This window comes from Podarcis liolepis, assembly GCF_965112155.1.
Source record: "Podarcis liolepis genome assembly, chromosome: 2".
In the NCBI taxonomy this organism is placed as follows: Eukaryota; Metazoa; Chordata; class Lepidosauria; order Squamata; family Lacertidae; genus Podarcis; species Podarcis liolepis.
In genome coordinates, this window is record NC_139555.1 from 26867711 (window position 1) to 26884752 (window position 17042).

The following is a 17042-nucleotide window of genomic DNA, read 5'->3' on the forward strand; positions in this document are numbered from 1 at the left end:
TGTTTTGTTATAAATTGAACTAAATTAGCCTAATGAAACCAGAAGATTGTAATGTATTCAGTCTGAAAATCTGTTCAACAAATGTAACTTCAAATCCAAATAACTTTCCAAATATGTGCCATATTTCAACCCTGTATATCACAAGCCTCTCAAAAACACTTTTCTCTTCCATGCCAGTGATAATGATTTAGCTGAGATTCCTGCACTGCAGGGAGTTGGACTAAATGACCCTCAAGGTCCCCCCCCCCAACTCTACAATTCTGTGATTCTATTATCTCCTTCCTTCACAACATAAAATCAACCAATCAAGTTTGCTGTCAATACTATTAACAACAAGAAATCAGGCTACAGTTATGATTCAACAAAACGAACTCACTGGAAAGTACAGATGGAGAGAGATTCAACTAAGTTTGCAATAAAAGCCAAATCTATCAAATTCACACTTTCTGAATCAAAATGAGAACCGAAACACAGCCACCCTCCAAAAATTCACACTTTCCCAAATTTAGCAATTCCAACCCCAACCAATGTTTACAAAAATGAGTATTTTAGGGGAAATGTCTATAAAAATGAATATACTGGTGTAACATTAGAAAAGCATTGTATTAGGAGAAGATACTTGCCAAAAAAAGCGTACATTAGTCAACTGCATTCAAAAATATGTTTATTGGGAGAAATTTGCACTAAAATGCTGAGGAATTTTTATGAGGGTTTTTTTTTTTTTTTGCAGGGGGGTGTTTGCAAATTGCTGCAGAAATGTGGAGACCTAAATTTCAGACTGGAAATCTGAGAAACCAAGCAAACTGAAATTTGTTTGTTTGACAGTTCCTTGCATCCCGACTTGAAAATCAACACAATTTTTCATCAAGATTAACTGTCCGCTGTGTTATTATATATTTTGCACTCAATGTTACAAAAATTCCAGATGTAGCCACTTTAGCACTTAAGAGAATTTTACCTTCGGAAACTCAACACAAAAAGAAAAAACAATTGCACCACTCAAGTTTGTGAGAAATGAGTATCTTTTTCTATTACTCCAGTCTATTATGATATACTGTTTTCATAGTCTAAAGCGCTCATACCTGTGGCTTGTTTACGCTACAGCCTATAACTGCAGCCACTCAGAACAGCAGCCAACAATAAATAGTAGAGGGATTCACACAACTATCCATTTGCTTAGGACTAGGCACTGATTAACATCTTGTGGGTTACGGGTATAAAGAGAAAAATCAGCTTGCACCTTTGGTGGCACAAGGTGTGTGCAAGTGTAATGCAAGGCACTCAGATGTGTGGTATCGAATGACCCACCACTGGCCAATAAAAGAGCCCTGCCAGTGTTCTGAGCAAGGCTTTAGAATGTACCCCATTGGTGGAAAGCTATGCCGCAAATTAAGTACCGTATATACTCGAGTATAAGCCGACTTTTTCAGCACATTTTTTATGCTGAAAAAGCCCCCTATAGCTTATACTTGGGCGAGGCAGGCGGCGGCGGAGGGACGAGTGGCCTGAAAGGAGCCCTTTTGGGCTGCTCCTTCCTCCTCCGCCAACTTGGCCACTGTCAGCGGCGGTGGAGGAGGTACAAGCAGCCCAAAAGCAGCCCTTTTGGGCTGCTTGTTCTTCCTCCGCCGCTGCCGCCGCCACCACCAGGTTTGTGGTGTGGTGAACCAGCTTATACTCGAGTCAGTAAGTTTTTCCAGTTTTTTGTGCTAGAATTAGGTGCCTTGGCTTATATTCGGGTTTGCTTGTACTCGAGTATATACGGTACCTTAACATCCAAACCCTAAACGTTCTATTGTAGCCTTTCTCAGCCTTGGATCCCCAGATATTGTTGGACTACAACTCCCATCATCCCTAGCTAGCAGTACCAGCGGTCAGGGATGGTGAGAGTTGTCATCCAACAACATCTGTGGCCCCAAGGTTAAGAAAGGCTGTTCATTTGCCTGCAACACCACTGCAACAGCATCAGAATCCCAGTTGATTTAACATTTAATGTTAGGTAGTTGCAGCAACTAATGCATTGCATTCCAGTCACATTATTTGTCAATGCAGCCCAGAGTTTTTTTAAAAAAATCATTCATTTTGCTACTCTGCTCCTTTTTCCAGTTTTTACAGCTGTTGATCCTTCCACGCATACCAGTCATACATGTGCAGCTGATCTTATTTACTGACACTACAAGGCAGCATATTGCTAAGAGAAGCCAAAAAGCTATGGGAGGACAACGACTTCGAGTGTGCAAATTCCCTCTTCCTATCTCTTTAAGTCAGATTTTTAAAAGAAGAGCAGAATGGTATTTAGACTTTTCATTTACACCTTGCTAATTGTTGTTTGCAGTAGATCCGTAACATTTTAATTCATTTCGATTTCTCGCCATCACAACCACCCAACAAGCAAAGATGGACCAGAATAAACAGGCTCTGATTAAATGCATAATTAATGTTCCGTGAAAAAAATGGCATCTAAGAATATGAATTAGCAAGTCCTACTCCGCCATTTGGCAGCTCCCGTCTATATCAATTTATTCCCTTCATTAGTTCCTGGCTCAGAGCAAACGAACAGGCTTTTGCTCCGACTCCTGAAGGCAGTAAACATGAAGCAGGCATGTAAAGTGGATTGTGCCCCGCTCCATTATCTTTCCCACATGTTATCTAGCTACAAGCGGTGTTATCAGAAATGAAAAGAGGATTCTTTGCCAGAAGTTACAAAACAACATGAAGCAGAAAGTACCTATGCCTCAGGCATTAAACTGCGGAAGCAAGGATGGAATCACCAATGCTCCCATTTGTATAAGCGTTATTTTGCATCTTATACCAGTTTAAAAAATAAGGATTCCCTGTGTTCTCAAAAGCTTACAGTCTACTAAAGCTCCCCCCATCTTATCCTATTTTACGAAAAAATAAGTGTTTTAACATATTTCCATTGAAACGTTAATGTATTAAACACTACATTTCTTGTAATTCCTGTGATATTTGTATGTGAAAGTGCCACAATAGCTATAAGAGTTCACTGCTCACATGTGCAGTGCAGAGATTTCAGATCACATCACAGGAAAGCCATTTGTATGTTATGAGTGTGTGTGTGTGTGTGTGTGTGTGAGAGAGAGAGAGAGAGAGAGAGAGAGAGATGAAGAAGAAGAAGAAGAGTTTGGATTTGATATCCCGCTTTATCACTACCCGAAGGAGTTTCAAAGCAGCTAACATTCTCCTTTCCCTTCCTCCCCCACAACAAACACTCTGTGAGGTGAGTGGGGCTAAGAGACTTCAGAGAAGTGTGACTGGCCCAAGGTCACCCAGCAGCTGCATATGAAGGAGCGGGGAAGCGAACCTGGTTCCCCAGATTACGAATCTACCGCTCTTAACCACTACACCACACTGGTTCCAAGTTTGTATTGTGGCATAAGGTGTGGTCCACACATGTAACAGTGTATGTTGGAAATGGGACTGCAAGGTAGTGAGGTGACAAGAAAGGACAGTGCCACTTTGGTCTTATTATTTTTAAAGATACTTCATTAAAAAAAATAATTCCTTACAAGTAGATAACTAGCTTAGCAAAAAGAATGCTGGTCTAGAACACTGGTCTTCAACTGGTACATCATGAGCCACTATCAGGTCACAGCCTGATCTAAGATGGGTTGCAGCAGCAGCAGCAGCAGCACCATACCAATATATGGTTAAAAATAAATGAAGAAATGGGTCCACACATGCATGTTTGGATTAAAGGTTGGTCATCGGAAAAGGTTGAATACTACTGGCCTAGAAGAAGTTCTTTTATCAACATGAAATGAGAAGCGGACGGATAATGTATTATTTACTTGTTTGCTTGCTTGCCTAATATAACAGCATTTTAATATAGCAGAAGTGAGGAAGCTTTGACCCTTTGGATGTTGCTGACCTACAACTCCCATCAGCCATGTCTACTGGCCATGCTTCCTAGGATTTATGGGAGTTGTAGTTCAGTGACACCTGAAGGGCCAAAGCTTTTCCTGCCTCTGATATATGTATGCCAGCTCCCTGCTCCAAGGGGCTCACCATCTAAAAGAGGGAAACAACAGAGGAAGGGAAGAAATGGAGGTATGGGTAGGCAAGGGAAGAAAATGTGACCACTTCAAGGACATACAGTGGTACCTCAGGTTAAGAACTTAATTCGTTCTGGAGGTCCGTTCTTAACCTGAAACTGTTCTTAACCTGAGGTACCACTTTAGCTAATGGGGCCTCCTGCTGCCGCTGCACCGCCAGAGTACAATTTCTGTTCTCATCCTGAAGCAAAGTTCTTGACCTGAAGCACTATTTCTGGGTTAGCAGAGTCTGTAACCTGAAGCGTATGTAACCCGAGGTACCAATGTACTTTGACTTAGTTACAAAAATGTATAGGGATTAGGGAGAACAGGCCGCTTCGGCAGGGGTGGAACGAGAGAGAAAGAAGGGCACAAATGAGGGTCTAACAATAAGCATGGCAGTGATTTGGCTTCAAGGTGTTTGAAAGCATTAGCCCCTTGAAAAACCACAGATCAGGTGCCTAACTAGTTCTTAACCATTGATCCGGTGGTAGTGCCCAACAAGAGCCAAGCACCTCTTTGTGTATCTATCAAGGGACAAATATATTCTTGAAGCACAAAGATAAGTCAAAGCAGGTCCAGGTTAACTGCAGGTTTAAGCCAATTGGAGCCGATTTTAGACTTTTCGAAAGCACTAGAAGAATAACATCCAACACAAACATTCCCTTTTGCTCCTGAAACAATTGGTGCAGGGTTATTAAAAGCGTCAAAAGCCTCAAGAGCACACCTACAAGAGCAGAAGGCTGGCAAAGAGAGGCTCGATGCATCTGAATGAACTTGGGTTCGTTATCCAAGAAGCAGCCTTGGCCAGCTGCCTGTCGCTGGAGCTCACCTGGTGCTCAACTAACAGAAACTTCATGTCATTTCCAATTTATTACAAGCCTTTCAGACCTGGCTCTAATGAGAAGTTGCGGCACCCCAGAACAGCTGCCTACATTTGCAAGGAAATTAGCTGTGGGATGGCAGAAGGATCAAGTTGAGAGGCAAGGCAATTGGTGGTATCTGTTGCACCTCAGAGAATATATGTTGGTGTAACTTCCATGGTGGAGATCACAAGTTCCAATCTTCTAGGATAAATACAATATACCGTATTTTTTGCTCTATAAGACTCACTTTTTCCCTCCTAAAAAGTAAGGGGAAATGTGTGTGTGTCTTATGGAGTGAATGCAGGCTGCGCAGCTATCCCAGAAGCCAGAACAGCAAGAGGGATTGCTGCTTTCACTGCGCAGCGATCCCTCTTGCTGTTCTGGCTTCTGAGTTTCAGAATATATTTTTTCTTGTTTTCCTCCTCCAAAAACTAGGTGTGTCTTGTGGTCTGGTGCGTCTTATAGAGAGAAAAATACAGTATTTGGGGACAGGGAGAGAGCTTTGTTATATAGAAGCCTGCTTTCCGATAAGATATCCAAAATGTTTCCTATCTCTTCCCTATCTACATCACCCCCCAGCAAGTCAGAAAAAAACTAGTGTGAAGTGCACTGTGACTTATTCACACGATAGTGTTCCCCACCCACCACCCCACTTAAGCAGTCGTCTCCAGACTCCCCACAGTACGTAGCTTGCAATCAACTCCATGCCATTCTTGTCTGCCCTTACCCTGCAACACAAGGCACAAAGTTCTACAGTCAAGACAGCCCTATCACTAAATCTATCATTTTTGCGTAGCGACTCTTTAGGGACTTGTAGTTTTTGGTTCAGCTTGGTTGCATCTGAGTTCTTGCAACTGTTTGCACCGCAGACTAGTTCCATGGCTCCAACTCTATCGACGTGTTGAAGGTTCAAGCTTCTCCTCTCTCTTTTGTGCAAAGGTGTGGGGCTTGTGGCCTTTCTGATGACGTCCAAGCTTGATTAGTAAAGGCCACCTTCCTATCTTAAAGAGTGCTAAGCCTTCTAGTCTACTGGAAGGCAAAGCAGAGAATGAAACCGTTTACTCTGTGGACTGTGGGTTGCAAGACAAACACACCGTCCACTAGCTGACCTGAAATATAAATTCTGACAACGCTGCTCTCTCACACCGCTAGCAACATTACAGAGAAGAAGAAACACATTAATGCCATGACCTTTAAGGAGCAGGAGATCATTTCTAGGGCCTCTATAATTGCCTGAAGGCAGCTTTGTGCTGTATAGGAACATAAAAAGGTTAGGCAGGTTCTTTCAAGATTTCTCTCCAGCAACAGTGAGACTATTGTCATTAACCTACTGCCAGGAGAAGTGGGGAAGAAGCACTTTGTTTCTGTCTTTTACAAAAGGTCTTTCCTCTTTTTTTTGCTTTGAATTGAGAGACAATAAAAATAATTCACTGCTGCCCAGCTGACAGAGCAGCAGGACACCAAGTCACTAAGGTATATCCACTCCCTGCCTCAATCACCATTTGAAGCCATGATTCTTGACAGTTATGAAGGAGGGGTGAAATCCAGCTCCCAGCGCTTGACCTTTCACAGTTGGAAGCCAAGCTGCACCTTTTAGATCTAGCTGCTCCCTGATTTCAGCACTCATGCTGTTCCTGAGCTTCACGCAGCAAATGATGCTTCCACAATAGAAGACTGCACAAACAATCCTTTTAATCATCAGTAAGGATTAACACTTTCTGCCCTTTGCCGCAGTGTTGTTGTTGTTTAGTCATTTAGTTGTGTCCAACTCTTTGTGACACCATGGACCAGAGCATGCCAGGCACTCCTGTCTTCCACTGCCTCCCGCAGTTTGGTCAAACTCATGTTTGTAGCTTCGAGAACACTGTCCAACTATCTCGTCCTCTGTCGTCCGCTTCTCCTTGTGCCCTCCATCTTTCCCAATATCAGGGTCTTTCCCAGGGAGTCTTCTCTTCTCATGAGGTGGCCAAAGTATTGGAGCCTCAGCTTCACAATCTGTCCTTCCAGTGAGTAGTGTTGCCGCAGTGTTACAAGGCATAAATTCAGCAAGAACGTCTTCTCCCCAGTTCTAGGCTAAGAAAGCTACATTACGTGAAAATCTACCTCTCATGTAGGCTGTATAAGAGGGGCATGAGAAGAGTCCTGCTGGATCAGGACAATAGCCCTTCTAGTACAGTGGTACCTCGGGTTACATACGCTTCAGGTTACAAACACTTCAGGTTACAGACTCTGCTAACTCAGAAATATTACATCGGGTTAAGAACTTTGCTTCAGGATGAGAACAGAAATCGTGCTCTGGCGGCACAGCGGCAGCAGGAGGCCCCATTAGCTAAAGTGGTGCTTCAGGTTAAGAACAGTTTCAGGCTAAGAACAGACCTCCGGAACGAATTAAGTACTTAACCCAAGGTACCACTGTACAGCCTCCTGTTCTCACAGTGGTCCACTAGATGCCCATAAGAGGCTTGCCGGCAGGACCCTGAACGCAACAGCAATGTCCCCATTTGTGATTCCCAGTAGCTGGCGTTCACAGAATCATGGAGTTTGAAGGGACCACAAGGGTCATTTAGTCCAACCCCCTGGAGCAGTGCAGGAATCTTTTGCCCAACATGGGGCTCAAACCCATGATCCTGAGATTAAAAGTCTCATGCTCTACCAACTGAGCTGTCGCAGCTGATCTGCACCTTAGCCATCAAGGTTCGTGGCTACAATGCAGTGTGTCCTGTGCACACATAAGTAAAAAAGATGAGAAATTGCAACCTGGCCATAATCATTTGAAAGGATTTGGAAAGTCTGTGGAAAATGCCCCCCAATGAGAATGTGAGCCCTCCGTTCTTTAGGCTCACCTAGGTTTATATGTCGGAATTGGCAGCATCAGGCAGGTGCTTGAACTTTGCTATCAAGTCTTTGCTGGCCTCAGGCAGAAAGCTGGAGAAAGCAGTCTTCTGCTTGCTGGCTCACAGAACAGCTTAATATTATTAATGGGCTTTCTGGAATCTAAGAACCAGGACTTGCCAAGCCGATTACTGACACGCTCCTGGTGTTTGTCTGGTGGCAGAACTGCTCTGTCTTTCTTGTTTTTTGGGCTCTCAGAAGGTTGCCTTGCTGGCTTCACTTTGCAAATGATACCCTGGGAAGTACTGTGTCCAGATTGCCTTCCACAGGGCTAAAAAAAATTCTTCCCTTTTCCCAGTGGCGTAGCGTGGGTTGTCAGCACCCGGGGCAAGGCAAGTAATTTGCGCCCCCTAACCCGTGGATTTGCGCCCCTAACCCTAACCCCCAGATGTTGCGCCCGGTGCGGCCAGCCCCCCCTGCACCCCCCACGCTACGCCACTGCCTTTTCCTCTTAAATAGATTTTGTTACCCAAGAACACAAAATAATATTTAAAAAGATTCTTATTATTATCAAGATGTAAAGAAGAGTACAAGAGAAAATGATACAAAAATATATATCCTAAAATGACTTAATCAGGGGTGTCATTATCCTTCATAAATACTAAGTGCAATATATTATTACTATGCTTAGTGAATCTATTGCTTTCACTGGCAACCAAACTCATATAGTTCCTACTTTATCATATCCCACCTACATCATATAATTTATACCAATTGCAAGAGCATAAAATCTATGCAAATCCAAACCATTCCTAGCTTCACTTACTGAATTTGGCCCAATTCTTTATACTCAGCATGTCCTTATAACTTTGCTCTTAATTTAATTACCAGCAAGTGTTCCCATAATTTCCTTACTCGTTCTATTTTAATTTAAAAATTTTTTTACACTTCTTCCAGTAAAAAGGTAAAGGACCCCTGACCGTTAGGTCCAGTCGTGGCCGACTCTGGGGTTCATCTCACTTTATTGGCTGAGGGAGCTTCCGGGTCATGTGGCCAGCATGACTAAGCCGCTTCTGGCAAACCAGAGCATCTCAGCACAACCTGCTCTTCATTCCTTAGCTCAAGCTTCTGTTTCTCTGTCTGTCTCTCCAATGAACAGCAGCAGCACAATGCTTTACACCAATGTTTCCCAAACCTGGGTCTCCAGCTGGACTACAACTCCCATCATCCCTAGCTAGCAGGACAAGTGGTCAGGGATGATGGGATGATAGTCCAAAAACAGATGGAGACCCAAATTTGGGAAACACCGCTTTAGACTCTGCTGATCCAAAAATTCCCACTGCTTCCCATGTGCCATTTGGGAGAGGGAAAACTTTAACATCTAAAATATCTCCATCTATTCAAATGGAATATAAAAGGTGAAGTGTTATAGGCTCTTCTTAAAAGAGATGTGTTGCCCATTCCCATATTATCTTGGGTTGCATGAAGTCAGACTTAAAGCATTTATTCCTCCAAAAATTCCCAAAACAACTAAGAATATGGGACAATTGCACTTGGGGTGTGTACTCTTCATAATTTTCTTTTGAACTCTTCACTACTCAAGATACAGGATTTAAAATAAAATTAGAAATATTAAGCACAAACCTGCTAAAATAAATTGCAAATTTTGTAGTTTCCTAAAGATTTAGGTAGATTTAGTAGCAATAATATGTTTATTTGCTTCCAAGTGGGGATGTGGTGGGGATGCACACATTTGCGAATTGTTGAACAAATCCAAAAAGGCACTTAAAATTTCACTCTGATGCCACCAAAGCAGATAACAAAAGCTGTATTATTTCAAAGGATTGTGAGTTCAGTTGAGGGTATGCATAGAGAAAATTGTGAAAAGAAAAGAAGGTTCCTAAATTGTGAAGTCATTTTCTCCAGGCTGTCCGGTTCTTGGAAGGACAACACAAAACAGTGTGTTTAAACAGTGAAACACAAATAAAAAGAATGCATGTCACTCTGAAAACTCTATGGATTGCATTTAGCAACTCAGATTACCTCCACCTCCTGAACAACTAGGGTCTTCAAGAGTGAGACACGGGCACTAAGAAAGAGTTTGGTGCTTACCTGGAATATTGTGTATTGTTATTGCTAAGATGAGCAGCATGATCCGTCTCCAGCTATTGCTTGCTGGCGCTGAAATGCTGTCTCTGAGATTTTGGGATGGAGCAGGAACATCTGGCTGAGGAGCTCCAGCACCTTTCTTCCTCTGATAAGGTTCCCCATTTTCACCTTTATCTAGAGCAAGAAGAAGAGAAACAAAGTGACTTTTTTTAAAATGAAAAAGGCTAGGGTTCAGTCTTAGATAAGTTTAAAAACAAAGCAAAAGGGGGGGAATGGGAAATAATCATAATCATCATCATCATCATCATCTGCCGCTATTACAGGTTCTGAGTGGATAAAACTTGGGGCTCAAAGGCCACAGCCTGCATACTTAAAGGTAAAGGGACCCCTGACCATCAGGTCCAGTCGTGACCGACTCTGGGGTTGCGCGCTCATCTCGTTGAAGAGGCCGGGAGCCGGCGCTTGTCCCCAGACAGCTTCCGGGTCATGTGGCCAGCATGACTAAGCCGCTTCTGGCAAACCAGCGAAGCACACGGAAACGCCGTTTACCTTCCCGCCGAAGAGCGGTCCCTATTTATCTACTTGCACTTTGAGGTGCTTTCGAACTGCTAGGTTGGCAGGAGCTGGGACCGAACAACGGGAGCTCACGCCGTCGCGGGGATTCGAACCGCCAACCTTCCGATCAGCAATTCCTAGGCTCAGTGGTTTAACCCACAGCGCCACCCGCGTCCCCGCCTGCATACTTAACACCCGCCAAAAAATCTAACTAGATAGTCAAACTGAAATAAAGCAGGATTGTAAAGGCTAAGGAACTGGGAGTAGCGTGAAGTCGCAGAAGAGTCTGTGGCACAACATGTAACAGAATCAAATTCCATGCACACAACAACAACTGTGTCCCTTCTACCTTAGGGTAGAAAACCCCTGATGCATAAGAACCATCAGGTACCATATTTTTCGCTCTATAAGACGCACCCGACCATAAGACGCACCTAGTTTTAGAGGGGGAGAACAAGGAAAAAAAATATTCTCTCCCTCTCTGCGCAGCGCCCCTTCAGGGAAGTGGCAGGAGAAGCGGAGCCCCTTCTGTTTCTCCTCCCGCTTTGCTGAAGGGGCGCTGTGCAGAGAGGGAAAGCTGTGCAGCGCCTCTCCAGCGAAGCGAAACCAGGAGAGCAAGAGAGGTCGGTGCACACCGACCCCTCTCACTCTCCTGGCTTCAGGGATAGCCGCCTGAAGCCTCCAGAGCGCAGTGGGAGCTCTCCCGCTGCGCTCCAGAGGCTTCGCGTTGCTTTCGCTGAAGCCATGGAGCCTGCATTCTCTCCATAAGACGCACACACATTTCCCCTTACTTTTTAGGAGGAGAAAAGTACATCTTATAGTGCGAAAAATACGGTATTTATACAGCTTGTAGCAGGGAGAAATTGGGCAGGTTCAGCTTCTTCCATCGCTGTGCTGCAGGGGTCTGGAGATCCACTCTTTTCACCTGCTTCTGGGAGCAGCATGAGCTGTAGAACAAAGCTGGAAGGCGAAGAGGTTGGGCTGAACTGTCACCATACTGTAATGAAGCACGCAGCTCCTTCTGAATAGTTCTTTGCCATGAAGCTATTAAATGAACAGCAACTTCTTTCAGGTCGACCTACTACTGCCAGCATAATGCTACTACAGGATAAATGGGAGGGTTATTATGGATTATAAGACAGAAGGTGAAGGTGCATGGAACTTAAATCATCTCCCAAGCAGATCTTCACCCATACAGTGTGTGTGTGTGTGTGTGTGTGTGTGTGTGTGTGTGTGTCTGTAGATTAACACAGATTTATTTTTTTATAGATTCTACCCAAGGGAAGGCCTGTAACCCAGCAAGAGGAATTCACCAACCGTACATGGAAGCCTATCCGGGACATGATAAATGAGGCATTACTTTGGGATGATGTGGGTCGCTTTATAGAAATAAATATCAGCATGCATGGCATTTTGCAGCATGCCTATAAGAAACAGGCCCTGCCCCAAGGACCTTACAATCTAAAAGTGGGATAATGGAAAGGGAACAGAGGAGAAAGCAACTGAGAGGCAGTTAACCTTTGTTGCAACAAGGGGATGGAACGACCATTCGCTAACATTTTTCTGATATTTTGCTAGGACTCTTCCTGCCCAACTCTTTCCTCTCAGGCACAGCGCTTGTTGAAAAGGTCCCTTTGATTTAGCAGCCAGCAGAAGTAACGCAAATGCAAATTAGGACAATAAAAAGGGCAAAACATGCAGCATTCTGAATTGCGATAAAGAAATTCTTTCCATTTACCCACTAAATGTTAGGGAAAGCCGAGAAATAAAATGATGGAGGTAGCTGTTCCTGAACTTTACATAGGCAACAGCTGTGATCAGGCCGCAACGAAGATTTGACATTTTAGATGCATTTTACACTCTTCCCCACCCAGCTTAATTTCCTAGCAGACCAGCAAGTGCCAAAAGGCATTTGAAGGAGGTTCTGAATTAATGTCAATTGCTTCCCATGCAGCTTAATGCTAAACTGTCATGTTGCACTTAACTTGGTGGCCATTAAGAAAGTGTAGCATATTAAAAATGCTTCTGCAAACGAGCACGTGACGCCAATAGAGAAAAGGCAAGGTCTCTTTTAAACCTGCCATTCAGAATGATAGCTTTGAGGGAGAAGTGGGAACAGCTTAAAAGGATTCATCGGTGCAAAAAAAGGAACATGGCCTTGTGAAGGGTTCAGTGCAAGTTAGTCCATCATGCTTTAGACCAGAGCTTTCCAAACTGTGTGTCACGACATGTTGTTGGGCCGGCTGCAGTGTGTAGGTGTGTCGCAAAAACACTCCCCACTCTCTTCCCAGGCTGTAAAGGGGTGAGAGTAATCCCCGGTTTGCTAGTAAAACTGAATTACTGTGCCCCAAAATGATGCACGTCTAAAAAGTGTGTCACCAACATGAAAAGTTTGGAAAGTTCTGCTTTAGACTATCAGTGCTGCAAAGTGGCAATTAAGCATATGGTGATACATAGTGACCGCCTTGATTTTAAGCTGTGACAGTGTCACTTTTCAACCGTATTAATTGCATTCAACATGTATTGCATCCAACAATCTACAGAGTTCTTCTCATGTAATAGGACTTTCTCCTTCCTCCCACTCCCTCTGCCAAATATTTTTTTTAAAAAAACCTGTTCTAGTGAGCCCCCCAGCCCTCTGGAGTAGACTTTGAAGAGGAGAGTGCAGGGGGTGTCCTATTTGAAGCAGCAGATTCTAAGCTCATGTGATCACAGAATAAACTACACATCCAAATAAACAGGGCACACAGTCAGTTGCAACTGAGGTTTGCCAGGACACAGTCACATCCAACTCTGTGGGACTTAGTTCTGAATAAAAACACTCATGGTTGTGCTGTTAAGTTTACCAGAACATGATCACAGGCCACTTTAGTGGTAGTGGGATCCATTTCCCTCTCCAGGAAAGATAAACTTATTGTAATCTAGTCTCAGACATTTCTCTTTTCTTTTTTGAGAGGTGGCTACTCAACAGCTGCAATGTCCCGGACCATGTGATAACACCAATATTGTAGCAAAGGCTATCCCATGAAGCATGTGAGAAGCCCCACAAAATCAAGAGGTAAAGGTAAAGGAACCCCTGACCATTAGGTCCATTCGTGGGCGACTCTGGGGTTGCACCGCTCATCTCGCTCTATGGGCCGAGGGAGCCGGTGTACAGCTTCCGTGTCATGTGGCCAGCATGACTAAGTCGCTTCTGGCGAACCAGAGCAGTGCATGGAAACGCCATTTACCTTCCCGCCGGACTGGTACCTATTTATCTACTTGCACTTTGATATGCTTTCGAACTGCTAGGTTGGCAGGAGCAGGGACCAAGCAACGGGAGCTCACCCCGTCACGGGGATTCGAACCGCCGACCTTCTGATGGGCAAGTCCTAGGCTCTGTGGTTTAACCCACAGCGCCACCCGCGTCCCACAAAATCAAGAGGAGTGAATGCTAAATGAAAGGAAATGTTTTGGCGACTCTCTAGGAAGCCACCACCACAGCATTCCCAAGAACAGTTGTAAGACATACTCAGTGCTCTCATCCAGTATTAACACCATCTGCAAAGCATGACCCTCGTCATCCACCTACAGAAGCAGAGTAGTTGAAGTAGATCTGCCTTTCACTGACAGATTGTTCTGCGTAGCATGTCTGCCTATGTGCTTGCCGCAAAGCAAGGTACTCCCTACATCCCAAGAGAGGGCCTCCCTGCAGCCTAATAGAGCTGTCACACCTCCAGTTGTCTAAGTATTCTGTTTGTCACTGTGACCCTTTATATCTCAATCTTTTCTCCACAGGAGGAAGCATAGCCCCATGGTTGTCAAATATATTCACAGCAGCCAGGAAATAATTCAGAGCATCATTAGGACATGTGGGAATAAACGTCTGCAGACAGGAGACTGAATAATAAGAGTGTGCTCGATGCAAGGAATGTGGAAAGGCAGCACAAGAGCAAAGCCAAGCAGAAGCATCTGTAGAGAAGCAGCGTAACAGCCTGTCATCCTCTCAAATAGAATGGAGCAGGGTACCAAAAGTGATACCCTCCAGATATTGCTGGACTACAAACTCCCATCATCCATGATCCCCAGATATGTTGGCTGGGCAACAGTTTCCCCTGGCATGGAAGGTGCTAAAGACAGATAGACTCCAGGGCTATGGAAACAGCCACTCTGCCTTCTGTTTCACAGGGAGCTGTCCAGCACCACAGAAATCTAGCAGTACATTGGACAGTTCCGAGCTTGGCCAGGTAGGCTCTGATGGACCAAGATTCTCCATCCCTCCCTCGCTCTCCCTCTCCACAATACATAGTCTTTATTTAGGCCCTTATTCAACTAACCTAGCACACTTGTGAAAGCTAGCAAAAGGAGTCCCATCAGCACAATGGGGGTCTTTTGTCAGGTCAGGCTTCACCTGCTCAATTCTTACTGCCTCTTAAGCACAGATCACGCCTTCATGGCTACAGTATTAGACCAGGGATAATTACTGGATGTGGGTGGCTCTGTTATCTAAACCACTGAGCCTCTTAGGCTTGCTGTTGGCAGTTTGAATCCCAACGATGGGGTGAGCTCCCATTGCTCTGTCCCAGCTTCTGTCAACCTATCAGTTTGGAAGCATACCAGTGCAAGTAGATAAATAGGTACTGCTGTGGCAGGAAAGTAAACGGCGCTTCTGTGTGCTCTGGCTTCTATTATGGTGTTCTTTTGCACCAGAAGCAGTTTAGTCATGCTGGCCACATGACCTGGAAAGCTGTCTGTGGACAAACGCCGGCTCCCTCGGCCTGAAGCAAGATGAGCATGACACCCCATAGTCACCATTGACTGAACTTAACCGTCCCGGGGTAATTTACCAATTATTTTATTTAACTATGGATAATTATATGATTCTCTCTTATGTAGCTTTTGATTGTGTCTCTGGCTGAACTCTACAACAATGACATTAACTTCTGGCCAACAGACCACCAACTCATGACAGCAACCTAAGAGCTGTTATCAGGACGGATGGGCATAAATTATCCATTTAGATCACCAAGGAAGGTAGATTTAAATCAAGCATTCAGCTTTCAAATTAGTTTCTTTTCTGAAAAAGTATTCATACTAACTGAATGCTGTAACTCGTATCTGCTTGCCACAAAATGGAACCATTTTATTATGCAGCAGCATAATCTAAAACGTCTGTTCATGCAACCCATCTGCCCTTTCTGCTATAGAATTTATACCCACTTGGGGAACAAAATGTGAAAATAATTGTTTCTGTTTGGCTTCTGTTTGGACATTCAGACTCTGTTACCAGAACTTTCAAGTCACAAGGGTTTAGTAGTTGCTAGGCAGGAAACCATTTCTCCATGACATAGGAAGGTCCACATTGTTTTGTTGACGAGCTAAATATTCATAATCTGCATAATGGCTTCGGTTTGCTTTACTTGTTTCATCCATAAGCCACAACAGTGTTCAAATTAATTACAGAAAAAGGCAAAAAGCCAGCAACCACAACCAAATCAATAAGCAAACAAAAAATATTTTATGTTCAACCACACTGCTGGTTCATGAATTAAGCAGGAGCGAAACAGAATTGAAAAAGCAACAAGATAAAATCCAAGATTAATACAGATGGCAATCAAGCACAGAAGCATCAAGAGAATTCTGTCACAATATGGTCAACAATCTGCATAATAAAAAACACAATTTATGACCTATTTGGGTAATATTCCCAATGCTTGATCACTTTTTGCTCCTTGGTAATTTTTACATGTAAAATCATGCTTTAATGCATGTGATCTAGGATGACTCATTCACTTATAAATATCACTAGGGTGATAAACATGACCATTAGATCTTCATCTGAGGCCCTGCTCCACATCCCTTCCACTGAGGGAGGCTCAGGGGGTGGGGACCTTTACTTTTGTAGCTCCACAGCTATGGATTCTTTCTCCAGGGAAGTCCACCTAGAACATTCACTGACATTTTTTCAGAGTCCGGTAAAGACTTACTCCCTGTTCCAGATCTTTGATGAACTGAGCTGATAGTTAAGTGTGCTACCCCAACTTCCTGTTGCTGTTACTGGGGGGCGGGGGTGTTGCACGACGTATGGAAATGTTGGTGTTTTATATCAGTATCAGTATCAATATCAAGCTTTATTTCAGTCACAGACTAACATACAAATAAACTGAACACATAAGACTTAAAACAGGTAAGGGATTAAAAACTAATAGTTAAAAGGTGATTATATCATACATAACTTGAAAAGATAGAAACAAGGACAAACAGTTAAAAGCGACTATAAGGGAGGAAGCATGAAGGAGCACAGGTCTTGCATTTTGGGCCTAGTTTGTGGCACAAACCATCCTTTGAAGGATATCCATCATGGCAGCGGAAAATCTAGCAACTGAGTATGTAATGTCTGGGTTTTCATCTTCAAGTAGCAGGGAGGTATAAAGTTGTTTTGTGTGACCTGGAAATTTATGTAGTATAGGCAAGATGAACCTAGCTCATACACTGGTATAGCATTGACAGTAAAAAAAGGCATGTTTCGTTGGAGACATTGAAGGTAGCAAGGAACAAATACTTTAAATTAATAATTTCAGGTGTCACTTTGAAACCAGGTTAGTTTTAAGCAGTACTTTAAGCTGGGTTATCTTTAAAAAACAAACAA

General features: G+C 43.7%; 1 protein-coding gene across 5 annotated transcripts in view; it reads right to left on the reverse strand.

Moving 5' to 3' along the window:
- Positions 1-17042, reverse strand: part of SLC39A11 (solute carrier family 39 member 11) — a 282784-nt gene that overhangs the window by 115902 nt on the left and 149840 nt on the right. For all 5 annotated transcript variants that reach the window (XM_083490404.1, XM_083490403.1, XM_083490401.1 and 2 more), the window contains one exon: positions 9863-10033. In XM_083490404.1, the coding sequence (XP_083346530.1) occupies positions 9863-10033 (171 nt within the window). The remainder of the gene's footprint in view (positions 1-9862; positions 10034-17042) is intronic.